This window comes from Carassius auratus, chromosome 7 (genome assembly GCF_003368295.1).
Source record: "Carassius auratus strain Wakin chromosome 7, ASM336829v1, whole genome shotgun sequence".
Classification (NCBI taxonomy): domain Eukaryota; kingdom Metazoa; phylum Chordata; class Actinopteri; order Cypriniformes; family Cyprinidae; genus Carassius; species Carassius auratus.
In genome coordinates, this window is record NC_039249.1 from 3,553,289 (window position 1) to 3,566,732 (window position 13,444).

Sequence of the window (13,444 nt, forward strand, 5' to 3'; positions counted from 1 at the left end):
AATGTGAAGGAGGTTCCTGTGAGCGTGAAAACTTACATTAAGAAGACGGTTGCTTGGAGGATGTAAAAGATCTTTTGAGGTTTCGCATTGAGGAATGAGGAGATGTCAGATGACAATAACTCCGACCTCAGTTGAAAAAAGATGCAGAGGGCAGTTCTTATTGGTAACAAAGGAAAAGGGCAAATCAAAGAGATGTTCAAATGTATTTAATTTCGATTCAAATATTTACATTCTGAGCTATTAGATTATAAGTGTAGTAGTTTACAAGATATTACTGCAATTTGCTCTTTTAGGTACAATTAAAATAAATAAATAGATGAATGAAATAAAAACAGCGCTGTTTAGCTGTACATTTGACAATTTCCATAAAGTCTGGTCTACTTATTTGCCCACTAAGAACTGTCTGACCAATTACGTTTCAAAGGTATAAACATATTAATATTAATAATACTAACAGTACTACTATTAATATAATTTTTTTCTGCTTGTGAATATCTAATTTGACTGCAAGTAAATCCACAAATGGTCTGAAAAACCCCTTCAAAGATTTTATCACTAACAAGTCACAACATTGGTGTCAGGTGAATAATAAAAACCTGTGGACTTCGACTATGCAAAGCTAGACTAGAGGCGAGAATGAACCAAACAATGTTGAGAAGTAAAAATCTTGCAATTTTATTTTGCATATAAAGGCAGCTAAATATATCACAATGAAACCTGAAGACAAAAAAAAATAAAATAAAAATAAAAAAGAAGAAATGTATCTAAACTATCCCAGGAAGGAGAATGTATCTGAAAGAAAAGCTGAGAGGCATTTACAGTGGCAAGAGTTGAAACAACCATTGGCATCATTTTTTTTGTGCTAGCAAGACTGCATTTACACAGTGCAAAACTATAAGAAAAAAAAAAAAAGGAGAAAAACAAAAACTATCATATGCAAGATATCAAAGGACAACTAAACCTGGTTTCGGCAGGTTCAAAGAAAAAAAAAAAAACAACCTTTGAGATTGTACATTAAAATAATTTTAACTCGAGTACTTGTTTATTGTATGGAACAATACGCCGTAAAGTAGGCAACACTGAAAGAGCTTCAGAGGAACATTTCATGAAAACAGAAAAGAGCATTGTGTGCGCTTCACGCACTTTAAGTCATCACTTACAGGCAAAATGATATTCTTCAAGAGGCTTAGAACAAACACAATTTTAGTTAGAGATTTTACAGCTTACACGCATACATATAGATATACTCATATTTTAAGACATTTTCCAATACGCAGAATGAGGCGCTCCAGAATATACATGAGTTAAAATGCATCCATGTCTTCCCTGCGCTTGTAAGAAAGTGTTCTTTGAATGCAAAAAAAAAAAACAAAAACAAAAAAAAAGCACTAAAAAAAGAGAAACCCCCTTACTTTTGGATAAAAAAAACAATAAATATGACGCTTTCTCTTGGCTAGCAGAAAGAAGGGGCTCCAGCCGGAGGAACTTAAAGCTAGTTTAAGGCATTATCCCTGTCAGCAAAAAGAAAGCTTAATTATCCTAAAAAAAAAAAAAAAAGATTATACAAAATGAACAATGGCATCCCATACCAACTTACTTCGAATATTGACAAAAAAAGAGACAATTTTACAAATTCACAAAGCGTATTATTTTACAGACTTAATCAGATCTTTTCATAAGATTGTTCACCACTTCTGTTCGCGACACCTCCATGACCTCATCTGTCATCAGAAACCTCCACTGAATCTTTTAGCAAAAGACTGCCGGTTTTAAAAGAAACATTCAAATATCTTTTCTTTAAAAAGTAGTTTTAGAAAACATAAGGGGTAAAGGAGAATACGGCAATGTTCACAGGCGTCTCAAGAGCTGGGGGGGTTTGGGAGGTCAAACACGATGGGAGGGTTTGTGGGTTGAAAGCTGACTGTACAGGTAGAGGCGTTGATGAATGTCGTGTACCCGTCTGTCATAATGCCGTAACCTAGAAGAAACCAGGGAGGGAGGAGTTAATATTCATTTCACCAAACTTACAGAACAAATCATCCAATAATAACGGTTTCAAACCATATGACTTCTCTTTAGTTGAATACCATCTGCTGGTGTTTTCCCTCACTTTTAAGTCATTTTGGACAAAATAATCCACTAAATGGTGCAGAAAAGATCAAAAGTTTGGGGTTGGTAAGAATTTTTTGTCTCTTAAACTCACCAAAACTACACTTATGGGATCAAAAGAACAGTAAACACAACTATTGTGGAACATGAACTAACTGTTTTATATTTTAATAAATTTTAATGTGTAATTTATTCCTGTGACGTAAAGGTGAATTTTCAGCATCATAACTCTCTTCAATGTCACATGATCATTCAGAACTCAATCTAATATAGAGAGAATTATTGCTCAAGAAACATTTATCTTCAATAATGATGTAAAAAAATAAAATAAATAAAAATAACAGGTAGCCCATTTGAATTATATAACTTTAGTCCATCCATCTCATAGTAGCCTACCAAAATTGTATTAAAAGTAGAAGTGCAATCTTATTGTACTCTTCAAAGCTGGGTACTGTGTCTTTTTTTTTAATCTCTTACAAAGAATGTTTGGTCCCAGCAGGCTAATGACAATCACTACTCATGCCGCTGTAAGCATTTTCTTTTTATTTTGTTTTCACTTGCGCTCTTTCCAACACACATTACATTACTTATTTCATGGCACACTCATTTTATGCATTTTTGGCGCCACCTATTATCATGGGTGTATTATTGACATGTCAAAATCTAGACCTTGAATAAGAGACGAACGCGTTTTTTCACATGTATTTCCAAGAAAAAAAAACATGGTCTTATATTCGGAACATGCCAATTATCTTACTGGCACAAAACCTATGAACGACACTGTATTTTCTATTATTGAACATTATTTAATTCCACACTTTTTAACGAGACAAAGTATTGTCATGAAACTCTAGATGGCACAGGTCAATGTACAGTAGGTTCTAACTCAATCTGATATAATTACATCATTTATTTTGTATAAGCAGCCAGTGAGCTTGTTGCTTACATATGGGTATCGCTTTCTGTAGCAGTTTTTTGTCATGCGCTTCAGAAACCCTCCACCTCCCCCAGCTCCACCTGTATAGACCTGCTACATAATTTTTGGTACGTTATATATGGGGTTATTTCATATGTTATATGTGCCACAGCAGTATTTCTTACATCACAGCAGCATGTCTGTGGATGTACTGTACTGTTATAGATTGCCCACTGACTGTGAGTGTGTGCATACAAACACACTGAGTAAACACAATAAACCGTACAAGGCCTTTCCTCAAGTGGAGCACTTGTCCAAATTAGCCCCTGGGCCCAGAAACCCTTCTCTGTCTTAAACATGTTTAATTAAAAATATAATAATAATGAAAAGCCTCAGAAGCTGGAGGGAGGAGAGAGTGAGGGCATGCAGCACATCTGGTGAACACAGTCTGAAGTTGAACCCAAAGGCAGGTCTCTCTGATCCCTCTTCCCTCAGCACTGGGTTAAACTTGTAGCCAAATCTGGTGTTAAAATGCAACTCATATCCATATCTATTTATATCATAAACTGCTTATTGGGATTATATGTTTGTGCTGATGTAGCTAATGTTCTGAGACTCTCAATCTATAAAAGACATTTCTGTTACAAAGGCTACGTTTACACTTGGCATCAGTTTTGGGGTAATACATTACAAGTAATGCGAGTTATGTAATCAGATACCTTTTTTTAAGTAACTAGTAAAGTAATGCATTAATTTACAAGAAAATATCTGACTTACTTTTTCTAAAAAGTAACACCAGTTACTTTGTTTTCCCATTTATTGACTGACAAATCTCCTGTCCCCATATTAGGAGAAACAGAGACATTGTGTGCGCTCTGCGATCATGTGTCTTTGCTGCTGACCTTTGATGATCAGTTCAACCATACTAATAAGCAAAAATGATCCTTTATCCAAAAAAACTTTCGATAAACTAACAATTGTGCTTCATTGTTATATTGCTGAAAAGTGTAGAACCGCCTTCTCCTGCGTATACTGTAAAGACGTGAATTTACTTTTCCTTCAGCCTTAGGTTTATTCATTACACTTTGTGGTGTGAAAGGGCTTTTACAATTTCTATACATAAACTTCTTATATTAAAAATAATCAAGCCCTGCTCATATTTAAAAAATAAAAAGTAACTAAGTAATGTAATAAGTTACTTTTTAGGGAGTAATGCAATATTGTAATGCATTACTTTTAAAAGAGACTTTCCCCAACACTGCTTGGCATCGATCAGGCAGATCGGATCATCAGTTAATCAGGACACGGTGCGTTTACACTTGGCAACACCAGCTGATTTCTATATCTGGATAACCGATCATGCAAAACAACGCAAAATAAGTCTGCAGAGGACGGCCCTGGTGCAAAGTCAACCCGAAGTCACGGTACATTTAACAAAAGATAATAACTGTACAAGTCTCCCTATCGGTCCAAAGCCTCTCTCTTCTGACGGTTCGGGAGAGCAGGGGCGGGGTTTTGTGTGACGTTGACCTATGAATGCAGACACGATTGGATTGTGTTTACATTACATTGAGATCTGATCATAATGCGTCCTTGACTACCTCTGGACCACAATCATTTAGAGGATTCAATTAGATTTGAGTAAATATTAAAATAGAAAACAATTATTTTAAACTATAATATTTCACAATACTTTTATACCTTGTTTTTGATCAGATAAATGCAGACTTGGTGAGCATAACAGCCCCCAATTTTTGAATAGTAGAGTATATTTATTTAGGCCTGTTTTGCAGATTACAGCAAAAGATCCATCAGCTGTGCTTATGGTTATCATACAGGGATATTGGTCTGCTCAAAGCTATAAAATTAAAGGGATACTGGGAACCAAAAGGGAACCGTTCCTAAATGACGTGTAGCTGTTATATTAAAGTGATGCTGCAATATTTCTGGCTTCTTTTTTTTATAGTCTTTATTGTGGTTATAATTCATAAAAATGTATTAATGACTGAACTTTTGGTATATTTTATCACATTGCTGTTGCCTCTCTTTTTATGATTTGTCAATGAACACCCTTCAACAATGGAAATCACTGTAGTGCACAATGATTCATTTTTTTTCATTCTTTGTGGTTACTCACCTTCATGAATTCCTCCGAAGACATGGAGCTTGGGCCGGACTCTCCTCTGGACTGTGTTTAACAGCTCAACACACCCAACTCTTTGCAGCTCCTTCGGTACCCAGTCCCTAAAACCTACACACACACACACACACACACACACACACACACACACACACATACCATAAATACCAGCTTCAAATCTCAGAGGAAAAACAGCTCACATTGTGACTCATGTCCAAGCATTAGCGCTTTTTAACATGAAGCATTAAAAGACAAGACAATCGTAATAAAAAGAAAACAACAACTCTAATTTAGTTATTTTACTATCATTGATATTCCATTATAGTTTTTGTTACTATTTGGAATTATATTTTTCTTTTGAAATGAAACTTTTCATTTTTGATTTGATTTTATATATATTTAATTTAATTTAATGTATATTTTATTTCAAGTATTTTTTTTTATGGTTATATTTTTTTTAATTTATTTTTAGTTAACAATAATACCCTGCTCTGAGGATAGATCATAGTTTAAGTTTTGCCAATTTTGTTGCACGGTTTTGTCTTTTTTTTTCTTTTCTTTTTTTTTTTTGCTTGCTTAAATATATATGTTGATATAATTTTGAATTCAAGTTTTAATTTTAACAACGTACTACAGAAATAAAATGTTTTTTAATATTTTATTTTATTTTATTTCAGGTAACATTCATTTCAAGTAATGAAAATGTGTTATTATGGTTTAAATTTTAGTTTTAATGAAATGCTCTGAAGACAGATATTACTTCATGCATGCCAAAAATGTCACTCTTTCCCTCTCCTATAACTTCGTATGACGGGTTTCTTGACATGCATGACAACAGGCTTCATGCGAAAGCCATTTAATGTATTCTCAAGCATTTGAATAATTGGATGGAACTCCATTAGGATTGGTTAATTGAACTCACCGAGGGGTGGCCCATGGGTCATGAGAATATCAATGCCCTCTGGGATGAGGTTCCACTTATCGAGCAGGGACTGTCCCCTGGGCAGGTTAAAACCCCAGCCATTAAACCACGGCGTCCTGCGGGGAGACACAGAAAAACACATCCATAAGCACCACACATGCATCCATCCACGCGGCGGGACAGAGACGTGCTCGCGCCGTTTAAAATGACAGCTGACGGCGGATGCAGAGAAACAATCTCAACCTGTCAAAGTGATCTTCTTTCCTCCATCCATCCCTGGAGGAAGCTTCAAAGTGTGAAATGAGAAGGGCTTCACTGCAGGCTGCCATAATAAATGCAAATGCTCTGGGAGATGCAGCCGCAGAGAGCAAGCAGCCCCCTCTCCCATGACTGCTATAGATTGATAGCTCAAATAAAGCCACGGGGTTAATGTAGGTACGACGCCCAAATGAAATAATGTGAAAAATGAGAGCGCGCTCGTATGCGGCTGTATTTATACATCTATATGTTTGTGTCAAGCTGAGGGTCTGATATTGATGATAAATTGAGCGTCCATCTGTCCCAGGTCTGGTGAAAAACACTAATCACCGTCTGTGGAAATCACCAGAACAGGAAGTCGAGCACTCTTTATAGAAAATTACAGACAGCGCAGAACACGTTTCCTGACGAAAAGCTTTTAGCAAAGCCCAAAAGTGCTACACATGTATGATTATGGATTCGGGTAAACGGATGGAGATCGTGCTGGAGTTTTCTTCTTCTTTTTTAACCATAATAGATATATTCGTGCAGGTACTGTGCTAGTTTCATGTTATACAAATGTGATAGCAACAAAGAAATGAGGAGCAATGTGAGAAACATTTTACAAAAAAAAAAAAAAGTAATCTATCTATCATATAAATCACAACATCCACGATGTGGTTTTTCATAAGCAGCATAATTTTTTTTTTTTTACTTGTTTCCAAACAGGGTTACAATTTTATAAGAGAGCGACAGAGAAAAAGAGAGGCAGGAAGGTTTTAGGTGCTATTTTTGACTTCGCTGCAGTGTTTTTCGTATTGAATTTGACCAGGAGGGGAAATCAGGGCTCAGAAACATCAATAAGCTTTGTTACAATCCGAGGCCGCCACAGCGACAGCCTCCAATGATTATCGAACAGCGATCGAGCGGAGGGGAGACCTGACACATATAAAACACTTCCTGCAGTCGTTCAATCTCTATCTGCAGAGAGAAAAAAAATTAGAGAGTCGGGGGGAAAAAAAAACAGAGAATTTACAGAGGTCTTAGGTTGTTGTCTCGAACAAGGAACTGAACTCTGCAACAAAGTGAACAGATTTATACAAAATTGTCAAGAAAGGAGAAGGAAAATGTGTATGTTAAGCTGACAAGGCTGTATTGCATTTCATCCCTGTGGTGAGGATAAGCAGAAATGTGTCTTGGGGGGGGAAGTACAAGTCTTAAACAGCTCTGACTTGACATAACTCATAGCGAACCAGGCCGTTCTGCGCTGCGGCAGCAATTTGTCACAGACGCTGCACAAAATGGAGCTTTGGTCGAAAACACTCCAGCAACATTGGCTTCTAAAAACGGGAAAAAGAACGATAACATGAGCGCAGACGGTGTGGCGTAAATCCAACCTATATCTCACGACCTGAGCATATTTCAAATAATCTTCTCAAATAAATATATTATCCAGAAAACACAACGTTCGTTCATATCGTGTAGTGCATGGTAGGAATGTTAAGGTACGGACGCTGGGAGATCAGACTGCACAAAGGACCCATTGTTAGTGTCCGTGAATGAAATACACCTTCCGTGCGAGTGCATTTGTTAACCTCCATAAAGATTAATGACATCCCGGACACATTAAGGAAAGCTTGTTTCCTCTATGGACCCAAGCACATAAGTCTTATTATACTGTACAGAGGTGTGAGTGTGTGTGTGTGTGTGTGTTTTGAGTTGGTAGATGCGAGGATGGGATGTGATCCGGCTACACTGACGCACCAGATTAGATAGTCCTCTCGCAGATCCACCATCTGCACAATGTCAGAATAAATTTGTGTACAGTTGTAATTCATGCAGACGGAGATAACATTATTTGACATTTTTTTCATTGCACTCAAAATATCCTTGAAAATCATTTTCAGATCTAATAATGCCAGTACATCCAAAAAACAACAACAACAACAACAAACAGAACAAATCAGTAATGATAGACGTACACCTTGCTAGTACCAGGTTGGACCCCCATTTGCCTTCAAAACTGCCTAAATTCTTTGTGGCATAGATTCAACAAGGTCTTGGAAACATTCATCAGAGATATTGGTCCATATTGACACGATAACATCATGTGGTTGCTGCAGGTTTGTCTGCTGCACATCCATGATGTGAATCTCCCGTTCCACCACATCCTGAAGCTGCTCTACTGGATTGAGATCTGGTGACTGTGGAGGATATTTGGGTAAAGTGAACTCATTGTCATGTTCAAGAAGCCAGTCTGAGATGATTTGAGCTTTGTGACATGGTGCACTATCCTGCTGGAAGATGGGTACACTGTAGTCATCAAGGGATGGAAATGGTCAAAACCAATACTCAGGTATGCTGTAGCGTTTAAACGATGCTTAATTGGCAGTAAGGGGCCCAAAGTGTGCCAAGAAAATATCCCTCACACCATTTTACCAGCAGCCTGAACCATTAAACCAAGTCAGGATGGATCCACGCATTATGTTCTTTACGCCAAATTCTGCCCCTACCATCTGAATGTCGCAGCAGAAATCGAGACTCATCAGACCACGTAACATTTTCCAGTCTTCTATCGTCCAATGTTGGTGAGCTTGTTCGAACTGTAGCCTCTGTTTCCTGTTCTTAGCTGACAGGAGCGGCTCCCGGTGTGGTCTTCTGCTGGTGTAGCCCGTCTGCTACAGGGTTCAGAGATGGTATTCTGCATATTTTGGCTGTAACAAGTGGTTATTTGAGTAACTGTTGCTTTTCTACACTCTCTAACCAGTCTGCCCATTCTCCTCTGACCTCTGACATCAACAAGGTTTTTTCGTCCACACAACTACCGCTCACTGGATATTTTCTCTTTTTCGGACCATTCTCTATAAACCCTAGAGATGGTTGTTCGTGAAAATCCCAGTAGATCAGCAGTTTTTGAAATACTCAGACCAGCCCGTCTGGCACCAACAACCATTCCACTTTCAAAGTCACTTAAATCCCCTTTCTTTCTCAACAAGTCGTCTTCATCACATCTAGATGCCTAAATGCACTGAGTTGCAGTCATGCAAAAGGCTGATTAGCAATTTGTGTTACCAAGCAATTGAACAGGTGTACCTAATAAAGTGGCCGGTGAGTGAGTAAATAAATAAATACTAAGTACACACATGGAAACGCGCACACGCACACACACACAATTAACATGATAGCTTTAAAATCAAGCATTATTTATATTACTTGTGTTTTTGTTTACTTTTCTTAGTTTTTTCGTATTGATCATACAATATTGTTAGTGAAAGAATAGAAAACAATGAAGAAATTATTGTACTTGCACAATCCTATTGCTACAGAATAATTATTAGTACTATGACACATTAATAATGATTTCAAACTTTTAAAGTTTCAATTTTCGAGTTAATTAGTACAATGATTTTGTAGTGCAAGAATTAATGTTCCAACTTCAGTGGATAATTACATTTAATCGTACATTAAAGTGTCCTGTAGTATGTGATTACTTGCAATATAGGCTACATTTACAGCGTTACAGAGACTGACAAGAAATATATGATTGAAACAGATGTGACTCAAACTGCCCTGCTTACACAACAGCTTACAGAAGTCAATACTCTCAGTATGAAAAACTTCCTGTCCTACTAAAATTGACACCGACTTCTGCAAAAATGTACAATTATTTCAAATATACATATTAGCAATTTGGTATCAAAACACTGTAGGAAGGTCACTTAATGCATCATATTTGATGAGTGTTTGTCCCCCTATGTCAATCCCAGTGAGTTCGATCATCACACACAGCCTCTCTGTCTCCTCATATACTGCTCTCTGTTCATGTGTGAGGAACGGATGGAGTATTACTAGCTCCAGCTGTCAGGAAGCAGGACATTACACACCGAGCAATGCAAAGGTCAGAGGCCTACAAATATAATAGACAAAACAAACATGGAGAGAGAGAGAGGGGGAGCGAGATAACATTAAACTCTCAATACACAGCGCTCCTCTGACCCACGCCACAGCACCACAGAGCAAAATCACAGTCTTCCCGAAATGTTTACCTCCTCCACCATTACAAAGGAAGGTCCACCGAGCTTATGAACACAAACACTCCACCCTCACTCAGCACGAGCTCTCGCTTGAACCGGTTACACGATTAAAAAGTCCACCAGGCTTTGAGGTCTGACCCTGCCATGGCCTAAGAAACAGCACTGTTTAAACAACGTCTGCCGCCAGGATGGGAAAAGAGTCATGTTTTGTCATTGTTGAACTCTTTCAGGCATAATGCTTTGACTCTCAGGTCTGAGAGCGGGCACGGTGAGTCGTTCATGTCATGGATTACGGCACGATATGAAAGGGTCGTGTTCAGGTCAGGGGTGAAATCTGCCTTCCTCTGGTAAGACAATCTGATGTTATTCAGAGATAGGCCTGGAAGTGAATGTGGGGGTGTGTATTCACACGGTGCATGCAGGTTCACGTGGCTTTTGTTCAACCGTGTGGAGCGTTGCGATAAGATCAGAAACCTAAGTGTGATACTCATCTGAGACACCATTAATCTGCTCTACAATGGAGAAGGGAATAGTGGTAGTGCTGGATGGGGGAGAAAGAAGAGGCATGTGTGCGAAAGAGAGAATGAGATGAAGAACTATTCGAGGTAGACGAAAGGCAAGAAATTATGCTTAGAAACCAAAAGGGAAGAGAGAACTAAAGCAAGGAGGAGGCAATGTAGAAATGAATGAGAGAAGAAGAGGACGATCAATGATGAATGCACGTAGGAAGAAAGGAAAAAAGAAAGGAAGGGTGAAAGCATGAAGTAATAGGTTGAAGAAAGGAAAGAAAGAGGAAGAGAGACAAAGGAAAGAAGAGAAGGTAAAGAAGGTGGCAGGAAAAGTGAAAGAATGAATGAAGGGAGGGACAGAAGAAAAAAGGAATTAAGAGGAAAAGTACAGAAGAAGGGATGAGGAAGAATGTACACAAGAAGGAAAACAAAAAAGAAGGAAGATAGGAAGGCTAGTAGAAAGGAAGTAGATCAATTGAAGGAGGAATGGATGGATGAAGAGAAAAAGAGGAAAGAAAAAACTAAGCTACAAGGAAGGGAAGAAAGGAAGAAACTAATAAGGATGGAACGGAAGATAAAAAAGATTACAGGAAAGGGGAGAAAGAAAGAAAGAAAGAAAAAATAGGATGAAGGAGGACAAGAAAGGGAGAAAATGGGGAAAAAGAAGGAAGGAAGACAGAACTGAATGAGAGAATAAGAACAAGACAAATAATAAAATGAATGATGAAGTGAAGGTTGGAAGGGAGAAAAATAAATAAAGAGGTGGAAGGAAAGAAGGAAAGAGAGAAAGTAGGAAAAATATGGAAGTATTAAAGAAAGGAAGGGAAGTTGAGAGAAGGTGGAAAAATGTGGCAGTGATAGTGGAAGTAATGATGAACAGAACAGAAAAAAGGATGGAAGAGGAAGAAAGAAAAAACTAAGAAAATGAAGGAAAAGAAAGAAATTATAAACGGGTGGAAGAAGGACAAGTGTGGTGATGAATGGTGGAAGCCACGGTATCAACAAAGAAGCAGAGGGAAAAGAAGAAGAAAAAGGAAGCAGGGAAGTATGGAAGGAAGGAAGGGGAAGAAAGGATGAACATGGGATATAACTTATATCCCATGTTCATCCTTTCTTTCTTCCTTCCTTCCTTCCATGGGTCTTATATCATATAAGACCCATGGAAGGAAGGAAGAAAGAAAGAAAGAAAGGAACAGAAATTGCAGAAGGAGGTATGGCATCAATGAAGCAGCAGAGGCAAAAGAGGAAAGGGAAGAAAGGAGGCACAAAGGAAGGAAAACAGGCAGCACGGAGAGCTGCAGGAAGTGTGAGGAAGTGAAAGACGGCTCATCATGTGACAGTGATCCAGCACAGAGCAGTGCACTGCAGTCCCCAGAGAGAGCTCCAGTGACCGCTCCATTCATCTGCTCCCTCACCTCACTGTCACTGCAGCACACAGGTCACCTCAACACCCGCCTAATTGATTCGCCTGTCAAACGCAATGAAGGGTTGGATGTTAATAGGGGTTTTATTTGTCCCGAGGGGGGCCGACCCGACTGCCACAGGACAGTATATTTATCTATCCCCACACACGTGTAATGCCCAGTTTCAAAGCGCTCATCTCCAGTTTATCAAGCACCCAGAGTCCCGCCATAATGATACCCAATGCACCGACCCCTGATAAATGACCTCTCGGCCCAAAGCCACTCGCAGCTTAACTTAGGGGAGGAGACATGAGCCGGTAATAGTGGGGTTTGTCTCTGTTTGGGATGCTGATAATGACCTGTGCTGGACTGTAACGGATGGATGCGGGCAGAGGGCGAGGGAACGGCCGAGTTTAAAGGTGTCCTGGAGGACAACACGAGTGAAGAGGGACAGATGCTTAACTGTGGGGCAATAAGATGGTGCTGTCCTCAGGGAGAGAACGGGACACTAAACAATAAACCCCAAACATAAATCCTTCTTTTTTTAAAAAAATTTTTTTTTTTACATTGAAATTCAAACAGCATCTTCTGATATTGTACCACGATACCAAAAAAAAAAAAAAAAAAACGGTGAATTAAATAAATAAAAAGTCTGATTTTTAGACAGGCAATTTTTGAGAACAATCGCTTGCTTTAAAGCAAGTGATAAGTAAATTTTAATTAAAAAAATGAAAAATCATAATATATATACACACACACACACACACACACACACACACACACACACACACATATATATATATATATATATATAAATATATATTATTGTAATTTATTTATTATTATTTGTATTATTATTATTATTTTATTTATAATTTACAAACTACCTTATGATTGAACCCAAGACTCACGGAATCACAGCTGTATTTTTGTGCTGCTCATTTGTGATTGGATCACCCAAGACAGATGTTAATACCAGGTGCTATCACAGTCTTTGTAACACAACCTCCAAATTCAATGCGTTTTGCAAAACAGTGTTGACTACGTCTCAACATTTTGGAAATGAAAGGTACATCAGGGATGAAAGGTATAAACACGGTTATGGGAGGAAGGAAATTAAACAGGTGTAGCACACAGGAACTGAACGAAAAAAACACACCCGCATTTTTGATTC

The 13,444-nt window shown here is 38.2% G+C and overlaps 1 protein-coding gene across 1 annotated transcript in view; it reads right to left on the reverse strand.

The window, feature by feature from the left end:
• Positions 1-651: 651 nt before the first annotated feature.
• Positions 652-13,444, reverse strand: part of mpped2a (metallophosphoesterase domain containing 2a) — a 49,905-nt gene continuing 37,112 nt past the window's right edge. Inside the window, exons 5-7 of the mRNA XM_026266670.1 lie at positions 6,088-6,203; positions 5,163-5,276; positions 652-1,978 (exon numbers count right to left, since the gene is read on the reverse strand). Of these exons, the coding sequence (XP_026122455.1) occupies positions 1,860-1,978; positions 5,163-5,276; positions 6,088-6,203 (349 nt within the window). The 3' untranslated portion in view covers positions 652-1,859. The remainder of the gene's footprint in view (positions 1,979-5,162; positions 5,277-6,087; positions 6,204-13,444) is intronic.